General features: G+C 49.2%; 1 protein-coding gene across 6 annotated transcripts in view; it reads left to right on the top strand.

Annotated features, from left to right (window-relative positions):
- The window catches only part of IGDCC4 (immunoglobulin superfamily DCC subclass member 4), a 108,847-nt gene that overhangs the window by 25,418 nt on the left and 60,232 nt on the right, over nucleotides 1-23,197 (top strand). For all 6 annotated transcript variants that reach the window (XM_076348073.1, XM_076348071.1, XM_076348072.1 and 3 more), the window contains exon 2: nucleotides 12,151-12,480. In XM_076348073.1, the coding sequence (XP_076204188.1) occupies nucleotides 12,151-12,480 (330 nt within the window). The remainder of the gene's footprint in view (nucleotides 1-12,150; nucleotides 12,481-23,197) is intronic.

The following is a 23,197-nucleotide window of genomic DNA, read 5'->3' as shown; positions in this document are numbered from 1 at the left end:
GCGTTGTGACCTCAGGCTGCTTATCACAGGGTTAATATTTACCCGCTCAGCCAGGGTGGCTCTCCATCCTGGTTTCAACAGCCTTGCAATGTGGGGGAAAAAAAAAAAAGTTACAGGTGGTGTCTTTCTTTGGAAATTACAAAGCATAGCCCAAGTTTCTGGAGGCCTTTAGAATGAGGGAGGGGCAGGATATGCTCTGTCAGTTTGCTCTAGAGCTTTACACTGCATTTGGCATACAAAAGTTTGAGTTGCAAAGGCTGAAGAATTGTCTGGTAGGGAGGATGGGATTTATTTGCTGGGAAGTTTGGTTGCTAGCTTCAGACCTGCACTGGGGACACTGTTTCATTCCTTTGTGCATTGACTTTTCCCGAAGTTTGAAATTGGGTATGATGCTTTTTTTTGTTTTTTTTAATCTGTAGGTTGGTGAGGAATTGACAGATGAAATATTCAGTGTTGGAGCTGAACATTATTCAATTTAATGTGTTTATATTTGTATCTTTGGAATATACAAAGCCACTAACTGAGGGGAAAAGAGCTACAAAATATACTCAGAGTTTTAACTGTAGCCCACAGGTGAAGGTTCTTTGTGTATTTTATCTGGTAATATTAGTTTCTAGGTAGGTGACTGTTCTCAGGAGGCATAATACTGAAGCATGTATCATATTACATACTTTTAGCTTTCTCAGGCATGGAGAGATGAAAGTATATCCTAAAAATATGCTAAACTTAAATAGTTCAAGTGCAAAAATAGGTAACATTGTAACAGGAGATCTTGTTTCAGACTCCTGTGTTGTTTGCAGATCAAACGTGTATATGATGCATGAAATAAAACCAGGAACTTCTGCATCTAACAAAAGCAAAATGACTGGGTTTCCTTTCCAACATCAGTGAAAAATGCAGGAAGTAGTTATGTGTTTAAATGTTGTCTGTGAAATCATGCAAATCTAAGCCAGTCATTTTAGCGTGATGTGGTCCTTTAATGGCAAATATCAGGCTTATTCAGCTCAGACCACTGCTCAGCAGCAAAATTATAGTCGCCGTGGCAAATGGGCCTTCTAATGTTAACACCAGCAGATAACAAAAATAGCATTTAATAACTTTCATTAGAGTTAGTGTTTCTAGGGCTTTGGGGCTTTGCTCTTTCAAATCATTTACATAATTTGCAGGTACAGGTTGCTGTGCCAGACTGTCCATCTGATTGTCTCTCTGATCAGAGCATATTAATGCACTTGTTTGATGGTCTGTTACCAATAATTACCTTGGATTGCATTAGGAGCATTTCCAACATTGCAGCTGGTCTGTATTTTTCACTAAGTGTATTTCAGGGCCCAATTACAGGACTCTGATGTGTTATTGTTCCAGTGTGCTTGTTCAAGCTTGTAATTTTAATATGCCTCTACACTGTAAATTTATGAATGCAAACCCAAGGCTCTGTCCTGAGTTCCCCATGCATCCTGCACTTGCAGCAGGTTCTGCAGAGATCGTCTCAGCTGTTCCTCGTTGGCTTTTTAAGAAGGGAGAGATGACAGCTAGGAGATGGAGGCTTCCTCAGAGATGTTTATAGAGCAAAGCCTGAAGTTCGGTGTGCTGTGTGCTTGGCGTGGAGCAGGTCGGAAAGGGACAGAAACAGCTCAGCCTTCCCTGGGTTGGGCAGTGTGGGGGGGTTGTGAAGAGGTTCTCAGCGATTTTAGTGTTTAAGTCACTTTGGCACTTTAAATAAGCATCCTTCAATGCAAGGGAGGCTAGTGCTGATATTACTGTACACAGGGACAGCTCTCCCTGTTCTGCTCTCAGTAGTGTGAGACACCCTGGGGAGAAGGCCTGAAAAAGGCTGAGTTTAACAAGCCTAGATTTTGGCCTGCTCTAGACTTCAGCTGCCGTTCCAGAAGCCTTTCTGGGGTCAGAGAGGAGAAAATACAAAGGCTTAACCTTTGTGAAAGAGTCAAGCACGTTACTGTTATGATTGCCGTTGACGATTCAACATGATGAATAAATTATTACTGCTATTGATTTGTTTCATCTTTCTGCACCAACTGTTTGCAGGGGATACATCAGAATAACATACATCTCGATGAAACTGAACTCAATCCTGAGAGCTGGTTTTGTGTTTACCCCTATCTGGTAGGCATAATTTATAGATACAGATAAGATGCTTAGGCAAACCTGATGCTTGTACAGAAGCATGAGAGCATGTAGTCCTTCCTAGAAATCAGTTGATACTTTACTGGGTTGGAGTCTTCAGGGTTACATCAGCCATGGGTTGGTGGCTCCGATGGTCTTGGGTGGCTGAAATGAGCAGCTGCAGTTGGCTTCAGTGATAGGAGCATCAGAAGTGTCTTTAAAAATACTTAGATGGAGACCTTTTTAGCTGTTTTATTTCCTTGATGCCTGGTATATTTATACACAAAGGTAGTCATTTACCCAGGGCTTTGGCAGCCTTTGCTTTTATCTAAGTGAGTCTAGTCATTAACCTATTTACCTAAATTACAGCTTTAGATAATATCAAGCTTTTCAGGTATGGCCTATAAACAGCAATGTGGCATTGCATGTGTTTTAGGTAATGTTTCTTTCATGCCATCCCTTCTGGTCTTGTTTGCAACTGGGGGTTTGAACAGAACAAAGAGAAGAGGCTCTTGCCTAGCATCGTTCTTCAGGGAGAGTTGAATTTGGAGCATGCTACAACAAATCGATAAATTATGATTAATTTAACTTTCAAGTGGAAGGGCTTTGTATACATGTGAAAATATAATCATGGGCCACTATGAAATGAATGGGTTGGATCGATGTCCCAAAGCCACAAAGCCTCGTAAAGATTTGTTAGGTGCAAAGATCTTTATAATTAAGTGAAGCAGAACTGTAGGAAGAGGGTATTTTTGTGTTGGCAGCATACTCCCTCCACTGGTCTTGTTGCAGTAACTGGGCTCCCTTTTGACCTTTCCAGGGATACACAGCTCACCTGCTTGGACAGGTGCAGTTGGTAGGGCTCAAATATGTTTGCTCCCATGTGACACTTTGCTCAGAAGGGTGTTTGGACCATGACCCTCCTAAAGCTGTAGAGCAATGCATGTCATCCTGAGAGCGTATTACAAAGTATTTCTGTCTAAAATGCTTTAGCAGACAGTTCTAGAGCTGTCTGTAGCTGTTGAGACTGGCCTAGGCTATGGGATGGCCAAGCCTGTGCACAGCAGCCAGCTCCAGGGCATTTCCACTGGACTGTGTGTGGACGGAGCTGAGCTTGCCCTGCCAGTGCCCATCCTGGGTCCTGATGTGTACCGGGACATGAAGGACCCTACTGTGCTCCCAAGCCCAAGCTGGGGACTGACCATGATACTGTGTGCTCCTTCCCTGCAGCTGGGTCTGTGCAGGGTGTGAGGGGATCACTCCTGGCATGGCATCGTACCCTACCCCTTGACGCAGGGATGGTGTGACAGTTTCTGAGTGCAGTCTCTTGCTGCACGCAGTGCCGGTCCGGCACCCAGCTGCTCATGAAAGGCTGGGATCTGCTTAGTGACAGGGGATGATCTGAGAGTCCCTTGCTTCTAGCTGGGGGAGACACTACATTATTAAATAAACCATTTAGCTTGCTTATATGCAGAATTAGGATAAGGCCTGCTTCCCATGGGTGAGTGCTGCTCAGTACTAGAACTCCTCTGCTGTGCATGGATATCAAGTGTTAATAAAATGGTCTTTCCAGCAGCCCTGGAGATTAGCCTCTCTGGATCAGAAGGCTCCTAAAACTAAACGGAGGCTGAAGGTATAACTTTCTTATTCCTAGCTTGTTTGTGTTGCCGTTACAAGGTGGAAAGTTCCAGTAACATCTGGTAACTGGGAAGGGTATGTAGGGATCTTGACCCCTCCATCTCACAGGCCTCGTTATGGTTGAGTGGAAGAATGTTTTCTGTTTTATTGTGTCATGGGGAGGCTGAAGACCTGATGCACAAGGGGATTTAGGTGCCTAGCTCCTCTTTCAGCCTACTGTTCTGTAGAGATCATGGGAGTCAGGTGCTCTGACCCCAGAGCTCCTCCAGTCCTGCTTTCAGTGCTGATGTTGCTGAGAATCCAGAATGCAGGCTTCGTCAGAGACCTCCGCCCAGATTTCTTTCTGGGTCACAACTTGCCAAGTGCAGTTGCCATAAAAACAGGCTGAAACCAAGCTATTGACTTTTAATTGTCAATGCATAAAGTTTCCAGGAAGAAAGAGGGCTTTGTGCTGCTTTAATGGGGACACACTGAAGTATAGTCGCTCTTTGAATTAGATGATGAGAACGTAAAGACTTTCTATGGCTCTAAGAGCGTCTGAAGAGCATCAGCAGAAGGTTACATTGAGCAGAACAATGGCACAGTAGTTGGCTTGCTGAGAGGTAGGAAAACCCTTTGGAAGTAGTAACTCAAGTTTTTCTTCAGTGCTGTTCACTCCCGATTTAAATGAGATTAATTGTGCTGTTGAGTTCCGTGAGTTCAGCATCCAAAATAAATACATAAATTAAGACAGGCAACAGTGCAGAGGCTCAACTGCGGTTTGAATTCCTGCCACCTCCTGCGGGATGCGGAGGGGAGAGAGGAGCCCTTTCCTCTTACCGCCTGATATCCCACAGAACACACACGACAACCGAATACTCTGCTTGCCTCGTCTGAGCCACTTTCCTTGCTCCCGGGGAGGTTTTCTTTGGCTGGAGCTCTGCAAGGTGCACAAACCAGTTCCAAAGTGCCAGATGTGTGTGGAATAGGAAACGCGTTGGCTAGGGTCCAGGCTGTGGGACCTGCAGCACAACAGTGGCTCCCCAGGAAAATCTCCGGCTGCCAAGAACTAGAAGTGATGTCAGCTCTGGAAGTGTGTCAGATTAGAAACCCTTGTACTTTGCTCTCTGTGAAGTATTAATCTCCCAAGGCCTGGGCTGTAATGGGTCCTGTCTGCCTCAGTGCAGCTTTATTTGTTTGGGACTGGAAGTGTTTGAGGGTTTTCGCATGAAGGCACTGGAAGCTGTCAGTGGTTTAGCTGCTTTGGGTTGGGTCCTGTCATTTAGTTGATCCTGGGGCCTCACTCAGCTGGACTAAAGATGGGCCTCCCCTGCCTTGAGTGAAGTTCTAAGCCTTGTAATTGCTGGGCTAGGTCTTTGCAGGAATGGGCTAGGGTTTGTAGGAATGATTGTGCCTTGGGATCTTTTATGTGCCTAAATCTCTTTGTCTTCCCCCAGCTGAATCAGTTTGTTGAAGAGAAGATAGTACATCTCCCTCAAATACTAACTTTCTGTCTGCCTTTAGGACAGCCCCTTTGGGTGGTGGCTTGGTGGCAAGGTTGTGGCCGTGATAGGGAGCTATTGGGGCTGTCCTCACACCAGCCAGAGAAGAGCCTGAGCTGTGCTGCATAACTGGGATGGGTTTATCTGCTGAGTTTATGGTAGTGCCACATTTGGAGCTGGGACATACATTTCTGTCTGAACCAGCATGGCAGAGCTGTGTGTCCACGTGGTGATGTGCCATTCAGGAGCTAGCAGTGAGCTTACTCAAGGATTGTGGATCAGCTGATTCCAGCTGTGCTAGGTGCTGTACAAAAAAAAGCATAGATACGCCAGTGCACAGAAATGCATCCCTTTTGTTTTATGCCTGTATATTTTGTTTCTAAAGTAATTACTAAAACACAACTCATCCTCCTCCGAACAAAGCCATATGTCTCCTGTTGAACAGTAACCTTTTATTTGCTCGTGCTGTGTAACAAGGCTCAAGGACATGTTTACTGCTGATAGCCAAAATTTCACCAGTCCTCCTTGATTGAAGTGGTAGAATCCCAAGGAAGGGAAATAACCCTATGTACAAGGAGACGAGTGGGGGTTTGTGCTGTTCTTAGCTATGGAGTTCAAGTTCCCGACAGATCTATAGGCTTGGAGTATTGCGTGTCTTGGATGTGAAAACACTGCTCTGAAGGTCTTGTCTCTGACCAAGTAATTGCATTGTCAGGAATCTGTCAAACCTCGCTGTGTTGCTAGCTCACGCTTCACCTGGTTATTTATAGTTTTGAAATTACAAAAATAAGAGAATTCATTCTTTTTCCCCTTTATTCAGTGGTAAGTTGGGCTATTCCTGCTTCCATTTGGTGTCGGGGAGAGGAGATGGTAGGAGTGGTTTTGGCTCTACATTGAGATGTGTGATTGGTAAAGGGAGATGTTGGCTGGTTTAACATGGATTTCCTGATGCCTGCTTTGGATCTGGAATCACGCCTGCTGCTGGCAGGAGATGTGCTCCCATGGAAGGCAGAGGACAGCTTTGTGCCTTGAAGATTTTACAAACTTTGTTCATCCAAAATGTCCTGGTTTTTATGCCACTCAACAGGAGACTTTTTAATTTACTTCACTGGGCCTGGACACTGGAGGTGGATGGCTGGCTGATGGAAGTGAGGAAATAGATGGGAGAAAAAGAACACTTTTCTTCTGGGCTGTTTCTGTGCGTAATGTAGCCTAGGGGTTAGCAACACAGGAGAGAGTAAAATACCACTGCAGAGCCTGGGTCAGAAAATATAATTTTCATGGGAACAAAATACTTTTAACTTGCCGCATCAAAGACCCTCCATTTCAGGGCATGCTCTACATTTGGATACATCTGCATTCCCCCAGAACTCTGTGTATGTGAATGCACACGTATGTGTATATATCTACATGTAAGTGTGTATTTGCACGTACATTTATAATCTCAAAGCAGCTACTGTCCACCTTGGAATAGCTCAGCAGTTTGCTGGGCTTAGTGGAGTTTAGTATGAACTCTGCTGGTTACCTGGGACTGGATGGGCACAGACTGCACTGTTCTTCTCGCAACCCACCACTCTGCTTTTGGCCCTTTTTTCCTCAGAGAAGTATTCTGAGACGTTCTCAGTTGCATTGGGTTGTTTCTGGGTAGTTGGTAGACAGGCGGTTTTGTGTGCTGTGATGTAAAAGCCTGCTTTGAATGTATGTGTGATGTTGCCCACCTTAGGGCAACGCTGTGCGGGGTTCCCTGGCCTCAATTTAGAGATCTATGAGCTGAAAACTTCCAGTTCTGCCGGGCTTTGATGCTTGAAGCTACATCCAGGAGGAGCCAAAAGCACAAAGCTCTCCAGCTCCAAAGCACAGATCTGTAGGTGAAACACCTGCCTTGAACTGATATATGGAAAGACTTTCTGGCTTCTGACTTGGAAGCCCACCTCCATGTTATTATTGATGTCCATTGGAGTAGATGTATTTGCTGTGTGAGGCAAGTGGCTGTTCTGGGTAGTCTTCACTACATTCATTACAGCACAACGTCCGGCAGGTAAGAGAGTGAAGGTGAGCAAGAGGCTGCGCAAGCATGTGGCTGTGTTTAAACAGGATCCTATCAATTTTTCTCACTATACAATGAAGAATGGAGGTTGGAAATAGTCGGCAGCTTCTGTAAGCACTTATCATTCCTGATTTCATTTGTCTTTGATCTCACTTGGAGTACTTTTACTCTCTTCTGATCCTTTCCCTTGAAGGGGCTTTTATCTCATTGTCAGGCTTGCTAATTTAGTGTGGTGTTTTGAATCAGACCTCCTCCTACGTTTCCAGAGCCTGGAAGGTATTTCTTCCTTAATCAGGGAGTGTTTATACAGTTTTTTGAACATCTTAGGACAAGAGTCGTAGTGGGGCTTTTTGCAATGCCAAGTCTGGGTCCTGGGCCCAGCTGCTCCAACCTGTGTATGTGCAAAGGGCCTGTCCCCAAAAATTTGCAGTGTTTTGGGGCCCAAGGGGCAGGAAAGAGGGCTGGATGATTCGGGGCAGGTCTGTGCTTACCTACTGGAGCAGCCTGGTGTCAATCAAGGGGTTAATTTGCCCAGCTGGAAGCCTCCCCGGCTGTTTTAAGTGACAGACAGCGATGGGTTGTCACATGTGTTTGGCCTTGTCATGGTCTTCTGCTAGGTGCTCAGTTTGAGCCCTGAGAGATGTGAGTACATCTGGGTTTTTACTTGGCTTTTTGGTCTAAAAACATGTTTGGTGCTCCTGAAATAAAGGGCAGTGGTTTGAGTATGGTCACGAGCTCTCTCATGACCATCATGCGGAGCCTGCTTGGCGATGCAGTAGTCACTTGCAGGTAGAAACTTACTGATACCCTGGAGGTTGGTTGCTTGTAAATGGCTTCTGCTGTTACTGGTTGGAACAGGTTTCCAGGAAAGGAGTGACTATTGCTCTTTAAAGATGATGTGCAATCACGTGTTTATTGGTGTGGAATCATGAAAGAAGGCAACCTCCTCCTGTCAATATCCAGTGAGATGGTATTGTCAGGACCAGCTCAGCAAGTGCACCAAATATTGATGATAGAAGCAGACCACTCTGGTTGCTCATGGAGGATCTTGTGCTCCTGGTGTTAGTATGTTCCTTGGTGAGCATGCTCCTGGGCTGTGGCAGAACAGTCGCCTGTGAAGTCCGGTTTCAAATGCATTTCCTTCCAATGGTCATTTCTCCTCTTGTGGTATAGCAGAGAGACACCTGAACCAGGCTGTCAGGCTTGGCGTGGGTGAGCTCTGCAGTATGGTGCTGAGTTTTGTAACTCGCCCTTTTTTCTCTAACATACCAACCAGAAGCTTGGATCTAGGTAGGTTTTGACTTTGGGCAAAAGAGCTGGGTGATATTTAGGGGTATAGAAACATCATCACATATTTTTAAAAAGCAAATACTTCCACTGCTGTGGTGCAAAGTATGGAGCTGTCTGTTCTTACTCTGCTGCAAGCGGGTTGAGTTGATTTTTGAGACATTGAAGTTTGAGAGGCTGATAATCGCTTCTTGCCGACCTGTGCTGGCGTGGGAAGCTGCACTGCAGATCTCTGCTCTATTCCTGGCTGCCTGAGCCAGCCAGCTGTCCCCTCGTATTTCACCTTTTGAAGAGGAGGAGTATTTTCAGCAAAATGCCATTTTAATTGCTGTCTGAAGAAAACAGAAAATAGGACAGATATATGGGCTGTTTCTCTGAGTGATGAACAGGAGTGCCTGGCACAGAGCAGGAGCCCATGGAGAATCTGGAGGCAGGACAGGCTGTGTGTGCCGTGGCAGGGGACATGTGGGATGCCTGGCACGCAGAGCCAGCTGATTCCACATGGCTGTGCCCATCCAGCCCTGCTGCGTTACGGGAAGGTTGGTGTTGAAGGAGGGTAAGAGTAGGCACAGGCAGTATTGGTGCCCGTGATGCTGGTGCCACACAAGAGCTGTCCGAGGCATGTTGATGTGTCGCTGCTGGCAGTGAAGTGTAAAGGAGGAGTTGAGGGGAAAGATGCAAAGAGAAAGCTGGAGCCATTGGTTAAGGGGACTGACTTGTGACCTACGTTAATTCCTTGTCTCCTCAGTTTCTACTTCTGCTTCTAAAGACAACAAATTTAAGGAAAGACAGAGGATTAAGACTTTAGCCAACAAAGTTTCAACATCTTTTGAAATAAGCTCTGCATTACATGCCTCAGCCTTTGCCTTAGCAGCCCTACCTCTCTGGAGGTGGTGTATACACACAGGCTGACTAAGTCCCATGTGACACGCTGCCAGGAGCAGCTGCTACGGGGAGATCCCTTTAGAGAAGTGTCTGGGTTGCTGCACTGCCGTGGATGGGGTTATCATGACAGTGTTGCGGCTCCCTCCTGTCCTTAGCTCAGCTGAGTTTTCCCCAGCCTCAGACTGTTAACCCTCTCCTGTGTTTGGCCATGTCACCTTCTGCACATGTGTTTGCCGGTAACTTGCTCGTGCTTTATTTCTCCCTATTTCATTCAGTTTTTTTGTACTGGCTGTCTTGGATGGAAGGCTTCCAGTGGCAGTGTCTTTCCAGAGCATTTGGGGCAGCCTTTCAGCTTCACGTTCCCCTACTGATAGCCTGCTGTGGAGCCAGTGAGTGGGTTTTGTAGCTTGCTGTGATCCTCAAAGGACTACTCTTCCCTAAGAGACATGAACAGGCAGAATTGCACTTACAGGAAAGCATTTGGTGACGGTCCCTGCATAGTGGCATTCCTCAGCTTGTTCCCTGGCCTGAGGGGCCGGGCAGCAAGGAACCTGCCAGGGCTGTGCTGGCTGACAAATCCAGAAATTACATTGCGGTGTGTGCACATTGGGAGCTCAATGGCATCTGCCGCTCCTTGCTGTGCCTCCTTCCTGCAGACTGTGAATTTGCAGCCCAGTGGAAGCATCTGTGCAGGGAAACCCCAAATCCAGGGACTTGCAGGCAGCTCTGCGTCAGTGGTAGCTGCCCCTCTGCAGTGGAGTGCAGTTCCTGGCTGTTGCGCTGGCCATGTAGCATGGTGTGAAATGGGCATCTCTGCATCCTGCTGGGGTTTGGCTTTGGGGGATGGGAGATTGTCTCCTGGACGTCCTAGTGAAGATGAGGGTGCTTGGGCCAGGGTCTGTGCTGTCCCATAACGATGGCAATCAACAGGCAGGGGACGGGCAGGATTCTTGTGTAGCCTCCTTGTCACTGAAGGGACATAGATGGCCAACATCAAGATCTTGGTGGTCATTCTGCAAACTGGCAATGACAGCAAACCTTACAAGTTCCCGTCCCCATAGGCTTGGGTGGGCACCGAATCAGCCCTGCACGTGGGCAGGGTTAGGCCCTTCCTTTCAGGGGCACCTGCAGTTTCCGGCACACGCCTTGAAATAATTCCATCTCCCTGCATGTGTAATTTTGCGTGTCATTGCCCCTAATTGCATGCTTAACACACACTCTTTTAAAATGCAGCCCTTTTATCAGCAGTAGGTAGTAGCAGGTTTAATAGGGTGTTTGAATTCCTATAAAATTAATCTGTAGCCTTCTGCGATAGGACATGGGCAGGGAGCCATGTGGTTCATATCCAGTGTTGATAAACTTGTTATAGAGGCAGGAAACATTTCTGATTGGAGCAGTGACAAAATAATTTGGAGTTGAGCCATAAAAAGAGTGGATGGTGATGGTTTGAGCACGGCAGAGATTGAAATTGCTGGTGTGTGGAAGCAGCGCTGCCAGCTAACATTGACTTAGTGTCTCTGGAGAACTCTAACAGCAAATGCATTTTATTAATGGCAATATTCTTTTAGGAAATGCTGAGCCTTGCTTCAGGGGTGGAGCTCTCCTACGAGTATGTGTGTTTGGAAATTGGCCAGACCAAGACCTGTTCAGCTTAGCTCGCTGCTGGTCACTGCTCTGGCCTCCAGCTGCAGCAGGCAGGTTGCCTAAGGGTATGTTCTGGATAAGACATGATGTGACTTTCCATTTGCAGCTGGAATATCCTTTCTCTTTTAGTGGGGAAAATGCATCTATCTATTCTCATTCTGGATTCAGCTATATGGGATAAAATGCTCAGAGACAGCAGGTCACATTTTTAGCCATTCTTTTGTTGGCTTTCCTTTGAAATGAATCTCCAAGTACATGAACGTCAGCAGCAGACGCTGCCTTTCTGGGTTCCCAGCTGGGCTCCAGCTCTTACTGCCAGTTCCCCCTGAGGGTGTTGTAACACATCCTACATCTCATCTGAAGGAGTTTGCTGCTTGGCTGTCTAGATCTTGGGGCCTTGGCCTGGCCTTGTGGCTGCTTGTGTCCCTGTAGTGCTGTGCTTACTTCCTTGCATGGGATTTCTTGACCATGACTGCGCTCCACCATCGCTCACTGCGGCAGCTGCAGGCTGGAGTGGGACTTGTGGAGAGCACTGCTCCAACCAAGTTGTGATCACTGGCATTGGGGTACCAAGCCAGGCTTGAACATCTTTGCTTGTGCTTAGCTATCTTGTGGAGGTTGATCAGCCTCAAAGGAGGCTCTGGTATGCAGGCAGGTGAGGGGGAGTCCTCACTTCTCATGGGCAGCTGTGGCAGGTGAAGGAGAGGTTGGGGTCCTTGCTGCATCTTACATGCCTGCTGTTGCTGTCACTTCACCTTCTTCCAGTTGTTCTCGGCTTTAATCCAGCATGGAAAAAGCAAGGGGTGGCTGCTGGGCACCGTTGGGGGTGGCAGAGATGGTGCAGGTTGTGCTTGCAGACCCAAGGATGTGTGATGGAGAATGTAGCGCACAAGTGTAATGGGAGGTGCTGGTCATCTAACAGGGCTGAATTTCACCTGTTATCTCCAGCCACACTCATGGAGAACCATGCTTCCTTCTCTGTGAAAAACTGGGATGTCATTGACGAAGGAAAGCAAACCCCACTGCAACGCTGTCTTTTCTTTGCAGGGAGACTGTTGGAAAGGGATTCTCTGGAGCTGAGCTGTAGTGCTGGTCCTGCAAAGGTGATACTGGAGCCAAACCAAGTCGTGGTTTTGGACTGTAACCTGGCCCCTGTTGAGCAGGTGATCAATATCACATGGAAGAAGAATGGGTTTCCATTAGTGGAGCAGGAACATCTCCATGTGCTTCCAAATGGATCGCTCTTCATCTCATGCCAGGCTATGGCAAAGGACAGTAAACATCCTGAGAGGGCTGGCGCTGAGGGTAATTACTCCTGCGTGTCTCACAGCTCCCTAGGGGCTGTCACCAGTCAAACAGCTGCAGTCAGATTTTCAAGTAAGTGTTGGGTTTTTTTTGTTGATTTTCTTTTTTTCCCCTCTCGGTATTTATACAGACCATCTGCCTCCCAGAGAGTTTGAGATAAAGTGTCTATGAAGTGAAATTCTATTAACGATGTGTAGGTGGGATTTGGGATAGTCCACAAATAAGCAGTGGTGTCTTTCTGTTATCCCACTGTTAACATCTTGTGTAACTCTCCCAGGTAAGTGCCATCAGCCATGAATTAAAAACAGGACCCTTGTCACTCTCCAAAAGACAGTGCTTGTTTTTGCAGAGAACTCGACACTTCACAGCCCTGAGTGCAGCACCTTCTGCCTGGGGAGGTGGCTGTGGAGGTATGGCTATGATAGCTCTGGCTCTCCTGGCCAAGGCTATGATGGGCTTGTTGCCCCAGTGTCATAGATTAGGAGCACTGCCCTAAATCTGTGAGCACGGGCTGAAGCTAAGGGGCTGGGTGATGGGGAAGTGGTTGGGAGAAAGCACCCATTGTGTTTCCTCTGCATGAGTCACCTCTGGATGGTGTGTGCAGGAATGCACCCGCATTACTTGCGTGGGGACAGCTGGAAGGACTGGCTGTCTTTGGGACAGGGCCGCTTGCATTGGTGTGCTGTGTGCTCCCAGCTCGACTGTGCTGAGCTCTTTATCCCGTCCACACCTCAGAGGTGGCAGTGGGTGGCCTGCAACTCTGTCCAGATCAGTATCTGCCCTGAGTGAAGAGTGTGGATACACTGATAAAAACAGTTAATCACTGAGAGACAGTCAGGTGGATGTGGGTGTTTGCTTGAGGGGCAAAAAGCACTGGAAACAAGCCGGGCTGTACTCAGGTAGTCCAAGTTCCCCTTTGTCCCTGCTCTCAGTAGCTGGCTTAGATCTTAACAGGCTTCTAGGGGCACCTACTGCTCTCCCCATTTGGAATGTCTGGTGACTTTGATGGCTTTAGTGTGTCTGAATATGGCCGTATGAAAATGATAGACTGTGAACGTAGCTGGGAACTGATGCACCAAGGGAGGCCTTGGGATCTTTCATCTTCTGCGCTGTGAGGTGCTGATGGACAGGATGTTGAATGTCTCCCGTTCTGATGGCTTTCGTTTGTGAAAGCTTAGCTCTGCCTTAGCACAGTGAGTAGCGGGAGAGCAGGAGCTTAATCTTTGGCAAAGCAACTTACCTGGTGAGAGCCCAGGCTGGTAACTAGTGAGCAGAGTGTTGAGGCTCTCTGTGTGCTTGGTGGAGCCAAGGGAGGTACCAGCATCCCAGCGGGGACAGATGCACAGAATGTCAGTTCCCAAACATGCTCTCTTAAAGCACAGTGCTGATGATTTCAGGTGTGGGAGGAAAGCAGGTAAGCCAAAACAGTTTTACAATGCTTCAGTGCCAGTGAGCATGTCCCAGCATGGAAGGGTGTGTCCAGCACGCTGCTTTTCAACTGTATTATGCAGCGGGAGAGAGCAGTGTGCTCGGGGCTTCTGGATAAGGAAATCTTTGTGCATCAGCATGGTCTCAAATGCTTATAATGAGATCCTCCCCTCCCACAGAGACCAAACTAGACCGTGGCCTTGGACTTGTGCTCCCAGGCAGCCTTCTACCATCATCTCTGTGTCTGACAAACCTTGCCAGGCTTCCACAGCTGGGCAGGACAGAGCTCCTGGCCCCACGACTGCCTCTTCTCTCTGATGCAGGCTACTGGGCTGTTCTTGTCCTTGAATTTCTAACAGTGCATTTGAGTGGTGTTGGCAGTGTCAGAACTGCAGAAGGGGGAGTTTGAACAGAAATGGGCAGGCAGGGCAGGGTAACCTTTTCTGATGCCTTTTTGCTAATCTGAAAGTTCTTCTCCTGCAGTCCCAGTTCTTGGTGCTGGGCCTGAAGAGCTAGGCCTAGTGCAAATCAGGAGTTGATCAAATGCTTTTCCAGCCTGCCCTGGTGTGACAGGGTGGTCTGGCCTTGTAAGGATTTGGACAAGCTCTTTTGTAAGGAACTGAGAGCAAGTTCACTCGCAGAGGCGATCAGCTCTGGTGCAGGCGCGTTCCACAGCGGAGCGGGGGATCGCGGCGTACAGGGGGGTTTCCTGAGCCAGGGAATCCCCAGGGGAGCGCAGAGACCCACCAGGAGCCGTCAGCTCTCACCAGCGCAGCTGGCGAGGCCTGGGCAGGGCCAGGAGTAATGGCGGCCACCCCCCACTCCCACAAAAGGCAGCCCCAAGGAGCACCGCCACCAGGGCGGGCAAACAGGGCATGGCGTGGGAGGGCGCCCCTTCGAAGGAGGGACGTTCCCGAGTGGGAGATTTGAAGTACACACAACCCAGCGACCGGGCACCATTCTGTGACCATCCGCACAGGTCAAGGGCACTCATCCTAACTGACCCTCAGGGCAAAATGGTGGGCATTGGTCTGAGAGCAAAGGCTGCAGCTCCGGCTGGGGGGTCTGCACCATCTATTCCAGCGGTGGCCAATGCCTCCACCCAGACGGAGCTGCTGAAGGGAGAGGCTGCAGTGCAGACCTCAGGCTGCAGGGAGTGCCTAGACCTCTCTCCTGGGGCAGGGACAGGCGGCAAACCTGCCTGCAAAAGGTGTGCCCAGGTGGAGGACCTCCTGCAGCAGGTGGCTGAGCTGCAGGAGGCAGAGAGAAGGCCGCGTAACATCAGGGAGGCAGAGAAGGAGTTAGCTGGTTCCAAGCGCAGTCTGCAGCGGACCCACTGCCCACGGCCAAACAGCCAAAACGTCCCCCACCGGCACACACAGAGGGGAGGGGGGCTGCTAATGCAGATGAATGGAAGCTTGCAATGGCAAAGATCAGCAGGAGGAAGAGACTTCCCCCGAAGCCTGAGGTGCCCTTGCAGAATCACTTAACTGCTCTGCGGACTGAAGAGGAAAGACCCGTCACATCAGGAAAGACGCTGGAGCAGAGTGAGGCAGCCCGATCTGCTCCCTGTGTAACAACCAGTGCAATTAAGAAAAGGTGATGGGTGATAGTAGTAGGCGACTCTCTTCTGAGAGGTACAGAGGCACCCATTTACCGACCTGATGCACTCTCTAGAGAGGTGTGCTTACTGGGAGCTCATAGCAGGGATGTCACTGAGAGACTACCAAGCCTCGTACAGTCCACTGACTATTATCCGCTGCTGCTGTTTCACATGGGCACCAGTGACACAGCCAGGAGCAGTCTGAGGACTGTCAAGAAGGACTAAGAGCCCTGGGAGCAGCGGTAAGGGACTCAGGAGCGCAGGTAGTTTTTTCATCAATGCTCCTGGTCAAAGGGAAGGGGTTTGAAAGGGCCAGGTGAATCTGGCTAATCAGCAAATGGTTACAGGACTAGTGCCACAGCCAGGGGTTCGGCTACTTAGACCGTGGGACTCGCTTTGAGAAACCTGGTCTACTGGGGGCTGATGGGATCCGTCTGTCAGAGGAGGGGAAGAGCATCTTCGGTCATAGGCTTGCCAAGCTGGTGAAGAGGGCTTTAAACAAGAGATGCCGGGGGAGGGGAACCTCAGTCCATCCCACACCTACCAGTTTGATGCCGGGGCCAGCAATAGATACCCAGAGCCTGCAGAAGAATCACAGGTCAGCAGGAGAGCACCTGAAAAGCAGCACAAAGGAACTCCAGCCAGTAAGTCAGCTTCGTCGGGGACTTAACTTAAACACCTCTATGCAAACACACGTAGCATGGGGAATAAATAAGAGGAGTTAGACACGTGCACGCCTGCAGGGCTACAATCTTATTGGCATCACGGAGATGTGGTGGGATGGCCCCTGTGACTGGAGTGTTGGAATGGAAGGATGCAGGCTCTTTAGGAAGGACAGGCAGGGGAGACAAGGAGGGGGTGTCGCCCTCTGTGTCAATGACCAGTTGGAGTGCAGGGAGCTCTGCTTGGGGATGGATGAGGAGCTGACCGAGAGCTTATGAGTCAGGATTAAAGGGAGGGCAGGGACAGGTGACATTATGGTGGGGGTCTGCTACAGGCCACCTGACCAGGAAAACTGAGCAGATGAAGCCCTCTATAGACAGATAGGAGCAGCCTCACGCTCACAAGCCCTGGTCCTCATGGGGGACTTCAACCACCCCGACATCTGTTGGAGGGACGACACGGCAGGGCATAAGCAATCCGGGAGGTTCCTGGAGTGCATTGATGATAACTTCCTTCTCCAAGTGGTAGAGGAGCCAACGAGGAGAGGTGCTATGCTGGACCTCGTTCTCACCAACAAGGAGGGGCTGGTGGGGAATGTGGAGCTCAAGGGCAGCCTGGACTGCAGTGTCCACGAAATGGTGGAGTTCAAGATCCTTAGGGCACTGAGGAGGGCGCACAGCAAGCCTACTACCCTGGGCTTCAGCAGAGCAGACTTTGGCCTCTTCAGGGATCTGCTTGGTAGAGTGCCATGAGACAAAGCCCTGGAGGGAAGAGGGGCCTGGGAAAGGTGGGTAATATTCAAGGATCACCTCCTCCAAGCTCAGGAGCGATGCATCCCAACAAAGAGGAAGCCAGGCAAAAACGCCAGGAGGCCTGCATGGATGAACAAGGAGCTCCTGGACAAACTCAAACACAAAAAGGAAGCCTACAGAGGGTGGAAGCAAGGACAGGTAGCCTGGGAGGAATGCAGAGAAATTGTCCGAGCAGCCAGGGATCAGGTTAAGAAAGCTAAAGCCCTGATAGACTTAAACCTGGCCAGGGACATCAAGGGCAACAAGAAAAGCTTCTATAGGTACATTGATGATAAAAGGAAGACTAGGGAAAATGTGGGCCCTCTCCAGAAGGAAATGGGAGACCTGGTTACCGGGGATCTGGAGAAGGCTGAGGTACTCAATGACTTTTTTGCCTCAGTCTTCACCAGCAAGTGCTCGAGCCACATGGCCCAAATCGCAGAAGGCAAAGGCAGGGACTGGGAGAATGAAGAATTATCCACTGTAGCAGAAGATCAGGTTTGAGACCATCTAAGGAACCTGAACGTGCACAAGTCCATGAGACCTGATGAGATGCTTTCATGGGTCCTGAAGGAACTGACGGATGAAGTTGCTAAGCCACTATCCGTCATATTTGAGAAGTCGTGGCAGTCTGGTGAAGTTCCCACTGACTGGAAAAGGGGAAACATAACCCCTATTTTTAAAAAGGGAAGACCTGGGGAACTACAGGCCAGTCAGTCTCCCGTCTGTGCCTGGGAAGATCATGGAACAGATGCTCCTGGAAGCTGTGCTAAGGCATATGGAAAATAAGGAGGTGATTGGTGACAGCCAGCACGGCTTCGCTAAGGGGAAATCATGCCTGACAAATTTGGTGGCCTTCTACAATGGGGTTACAACGTTCGTGGATAAGGGAAGAGCAGCTGATGTCATCTACCTGGACTTGTGCAAAGCATTTGACACTGTCCCGCACGACATCCTTGTCTCTAAATTGGAGAGACATGGATTTGGCAGATGGACCACTCGATGGATAAGGAATTGGCTGGATGGTCGCACTCAAAGAGTTGCAGTCAACGGCTCAGTGTCCGAGTGGAGACCAGTAATAAGTGGCGTTGCTCAGGGATCGGTATTGGGACCAGCACTGTTTAACATCTTTGTCGGCGATATGGATGGCGGGATTGAGTGCACCTTCAGCAAGTTTGCAGACAACACCAAGCTGTGTGGTGCGGTTGACACTGGAGGGAAGGGATACCATCTAGAGGGACCTTGACAGGCTTGAGAGCTGGGCCCGTGCGAACCTTGTGAAGTTCAACAAGGCCAAGTGCAAGGTCCTGCACATAGGTCAGGGCAATCCCAAGCACAAATAGAGGCTGGGCGGAGAATGGATTGAGAGCAGCCCTGCGGAGAAGGACTTGGGGGTGCTGGTGGATGAAAAGCTGGACGTGAGCCAGCAATGTGTGCTCACAGCCCAGAAGGCCAATCGTATCCTGGGCCGCATCAAAAGAAGCGTGGCCAGCAGGTTGAAGGAGGTGATTCTGCCCCTCTACTCTGCTCTGGTGAGACCCCACCTGGAGTACTGCGTCCAGCTCTGGAGCCCTCAGCATAAGAAAGACACAGACCTGTTGGAGCGGGTCCAGAAGAGGGCCACGAAAATGATCATGGGGATGGAACACCTCTCTTATGAAGAAAGGCTGAGAGAGTTGGGGTTGTTCAGCCTGGAGAGGAGAAGGCTTCGGGGAGACCTTATTGCAGCCTGTCAGTACTTAAAGGGGGCTTATAAAAAAGATGGCGGCAAACTTTTTAGCAGGGCCTGTTGCGACAGGACAAGGGGGAATGGCTTTAAACTAAAGAGGGGTAGATTTAGACTAGACCTAAGGAAGAAATTTTTTACGCTGAGGGTGGTGAGGCACTGGCACAGGTTGCCCAGGGAGGTGGTGGATGCCCCATGCCTGGAAACATTCAAGGTCAGGTTGGAGGGGGCTCTGAGCAACCTGATCTAGTTGAAGATGTCCCTGCTTATTGCAGGGGGGTTGGACTAGATGACCTTTAAAGGTCCCTTCCAATCCAAACTATTCTATAGGTCAAGGGAGGTGATTCTCCCCCTCTACTCCGCTCTCGTGAGACCCCACCTGGAGTACTGCGTCCAGCTCTGGGGCCCCCAACATAAGGAGGACATGGACCTGTTGGAACGAGTCCAGAGGAGGGCCACAAAGATGACCAGAGGGCTGGAGCACCTCTCCTATGAAGACAGGCTGAGAGAGTTGGGGTTGTTCAGCCTGGAGAAGAGAAGGCTCCGGGGAGACCTTACTGCAGCCTTCCAGTACCTGAAGGGGGCCTACAAGAAAGCTGGAGAGAGCCTTTTTAGCAGGGCCTGCAGTGATAGGACAAGGGGTAATGGCTTTAAACTGAAAGAGGGTAGATTTAGATTAGATATAAGGAAGAAATTCTTCACTATGAGGGTGGTGAGGCACTGGAACAGGTTGCCCAGAGGAGTTGTGGAAGCCCCATCCCTGGAAGCGTTCAAGGCCAGGTTGGATGGGGCTTTGAGCAACCTGGTGTAGCGGAAGGTGTCCCTGCCCATGGCAGGGGGGTTGGAACTAGATGATCTTTAGGGTCCCTTCCAACCCAAACCATCCTATGATTCTATGAAAGCTGCAGGGAGGAGGTCATAGCCCTGAGCAGAAAGGATGGCAGCTCTGGGAATAGGCTCCAGGTCTCACACACTGGATTTGGCTGCGCGCATCAGCTCAGCCGCCTCTAGGTCACCATCGGTCTCTTCTGGGTTCCTTGTGAATAGTCAGCGCAGTTTGGGAAGGAGCGTGGAGGGGACTTGGGGAGTTCAATGCCAAGCAAGGAGTGGTGAGAGGAGGGCAGAGCCAAGCAGCTGTAACTCCCTCAGTAGCTGGTGAATGCAGTAGGGTGCCACTGGGTTTGCTCAGATGTTCCCACAGGCAGAATTTACCCCATCTCAGCATAGTGCAAATCTCTGAACTCCAGGGGAAATTCCAGACAATGAAGAGCAGTGTGGAGGCTGGGACAGACGGCTGTCTACATGACAAAGAGTCTGCGGCTCCACTTGGTGTTGGGACTGTCTTGTGAGGTGAATATCTCTTTATAATGGAAAAGATGAAAGAAAGGGCTCTTCAGGCTGTTTTTCCTTTCGGTCTTTGAGAATGACACTCCAAGATCTGAACTGCTGAATCTTTGCGCAGTGTTCAAGAATAAAATTCCTTTGTATTCAGGAATGGCTCCTGGAGCTATTTTAAGTGTGTGAGTGCCAATAAATGATTCCTTGACCTACCAAACAAGTGAGATTAGAAAATAATGCAAATACAGTAACACTTCTCTCTAGTACAGTGACTTATGTAAATGTTGGTGAATGCAGCTGCACAACACACCATCAGGGCTGAGGTGCTTTTGCACTTGCTCAGAGCTGTGGTAGGTGAAGATGCAGAGTGGATGTCCTAACAGCCATTTTACACCATGATGTATTTAACCTCTGGTACCCCAGGCAGGGCAGTCCAGGTTTGGCCAAGCGCGTGTTTCAGTCTGTGAGCATTGTGCTGTAGAAAACAGCACTCCTGATGGCAGGTGAAGCTTTTGCCAGATCAGGGGAAAATCTTTGACCTTTGCAACATGTCCTCCTTTTCTGCTCAGAAAATGTTTAGCTTGCAGCACCCACAGATTGCTGGTCACCCATCCCTCCTGTTCCCTCTTTTCAGTGATTTGTAGTGCCAGATAAATAGCTGGTTCCAGTATTTCATTAAGTGAAGGGACCCCTGAGGGCTGTGAAGATGGAGTTAGGGATCCTGCACACAGATTTTGTCTGGGGAGGTGGGAGACCTGGAGTAGAAAAAGCGTCATTAATCCAGGAGGATTTATTTTGCTGCTCCTGCCCCAATCCCAGCCACTCTGAATTAAGTTATATTCCCTTTTAGGGGTGACTTGTGTTGAAGTTTGCGCTGTGCCTCTTGCCTGGTGGCAATAGTTTGTGCCTCTGTTATGGACCTGCTTTTATTGTTTGGTGTCTCATGAGTGAGAACAGTGGAGACATCTCAAAACCAGGAGACTGACTTAAATTGCCCTTCCCTCCCCCTGGATTTTTCCAGAGGAGCATACACAGGTGACGTGTCTCTCCATCCCATTCTGGGTTTCTCCTAGAAACAGGGAATTTCAGGTGAACTCCCTCCTTGTGTGTACTCATGTCTCCTTTTATTATCATCTGCACAGGGAAAGTGCTGCTTCTGTGGCACACATACGCACCTGACATAACGTATTCATTTCTGAATGGAGAGCAGCGAGGGAATTGATTAATGAAATGCATCTCTCACTTCGATATGTTTTGTGGGTTGGGCAGAAGCACTTGCTACATTAGCATTCAGCTGGTGCAAATGAGGATTATAAAGGCCTTTTTTTTTTCCCCTGCCGCTGAATACAATAGTCTATCCAAGGCTGTTTGCGTGTAGATGGAGTTATTCTTTGTGCTGATTGCCCTGGGCACTGCTGATCAGTATGGAGCAGTAGAAGAAAACCTGTTCAGCAGGTGGGATATGTTATCCCTGCCATCAGCCTGTGCTTCTGACCCACAGTGTGTTTCCTTCCCTGGGCTGGGGGTCCATCCATGGTCAGCCATCCACACCTCGTGGCAGTGGTGGCTGTGGCAAACGAGGAGGAGTGAGTCTGTGATGGCTCTTGGTGTCAGCATGCCTGTTAAGTGAACAGCTGCTCAGGCTGATGAATTAGGTTTGTGGGTTCCTCTGAGCCCTGCGTGCTCTCACGTGGAAATACCAGGGGCGTTATTTTAGTTGTGGGAAGGTGTAGCTTTCTACCTGTTAATAACTACATTTGTGAAGATTTGTTAAAGCTGTTAATTTAGCTTAAACATTTTGTGTGAGGGAAGTTCTAGAAAATTACAGTAATTGTGACTGTCAGATGAAGACGTTTGCTGTGCCTGGAGGGAATGGGCCTGTGTGCCTGGCTGCTGGCAGCCAGCACGGTAGAGGTTTGGTGCATTGCTGCACCTGGAGGGACAGGCCACAGCAGGAATCAATGCACGCGGGCTCTCATGAGCTGCTCTCTACAAGGAGAGCATCTCTTCACCATGATGCGCAATGTGTCTGGGATTTGAGGAAAGGCAGACTGAGATTTACTCTTATTTTAAGGATTTATTTTATGGATTTTATGCTATTTATTTTGTGGATTAGGTGCATAGGTGAGTGAAGGCCAGTGGCTGTAGGCAGACCCAGGCTGGGCAGGGAAACCTCTAGCAGATGAATGCACAGGCTCTGGACCATACGCAGATGTGACTTTCAGATGCTGTTTCGAGTAGGTGGGGAACTGGCATCCGTGAAGAGGCAGAAGCAAGCCCTGTATGGGTTAGCTGGGCAGCACAGGTCCTGTGCTGCCATATGGCCCTGCAGACCAAGTGCTGTTCTGGCTCTGCCTCCACCTCGCTGTGGGGCCATGGCGAATTGCTTCCATGACTTTCTGTGCGTGTTTCCCTTATGCCCCCCCTAGCCTGTTCAGAGGTGAGCCGTTCAGAGACTGGTCATCTGAGCGGTGTATGTGATCTCAGTGGGGGCTGAAGTTGCCCCCATCTTAGAAATACCTACTAATAATTGTAAAAGAGACAAAGGGGACAAGCACACGGAGAGTCTGGGGGCAAAACTCTGTGGGAGAGAGCAGCAAGCCCGTTTCAGAAGGCTGAATTCCTTGCATAGACTGCATTTTCTGCCTGGGGTGTAGTGTTGCTGGCTGGCAGTCTTTCCAAGCTCACGGCCTCCTGTACGGATCAGGCTGCTGGGAGAGGGGGAGGGTGCTGTGTTTCACCATACTGCAGTCACCCCTGGGTTGAGGGCTAAAAGCCTTGGCACGTACGGCTTGGCTCCAGCTGGGTTTAACATGTCAGTGGGGAGGGAGCTGCGTGCTCCATTCCTGAAGGCGCAGAGCCTGGTGCTTTGGCATGTTGCTGAGGGCAATTTGCTGTAATGCTCTTCACCTTCTCACCTGCAGTGGGTAATTTTTACTGAGTGGCCTATTAAGGTGTTCAGGGTAATCAGTGCAATAGGGCTGGGAGGTGTTTTGTGGCTCAGGATGGCTTTGCAAGCTAAACCCTAGCTGAGGAGTTGAAAATAACATTGAGTATGTATCTGTCGTCTTTGTTTCCCTTTTCCCCTCCAGCATCTTCTTTTCCTGCCTCCCTGTGTGAAAACCTTTCACTTTGCAGCACTTCTGCAGTAGTCCCTTCCATCAGAACATGTTTCTGGGAGAACAGCCTCTCCTAAGGATCCCTGCGGCCCTAGAGTGAGCAGTGTCTTGGAGCCTGTCT

Source organism: Aptenodytes patagonicus, chromosome 10, assembly GCF_965638725.1.
Source record: "Aptenodytes patagonicus chromosome 10, bAptPat1.pri.cur, whole genome shotgun sequence".
NCBI lineage: Eukaryota > Metazoa > Chordata > Aves > Sphenisciformes > Spheniscidae > Aptenodytes > Aptenodytes patagonicus.
The sequence above is the reverse complement of the archived record's forward strand: the minus strand, read 5'-3'. Positions and strand labels throughout refer to the sequence as shown.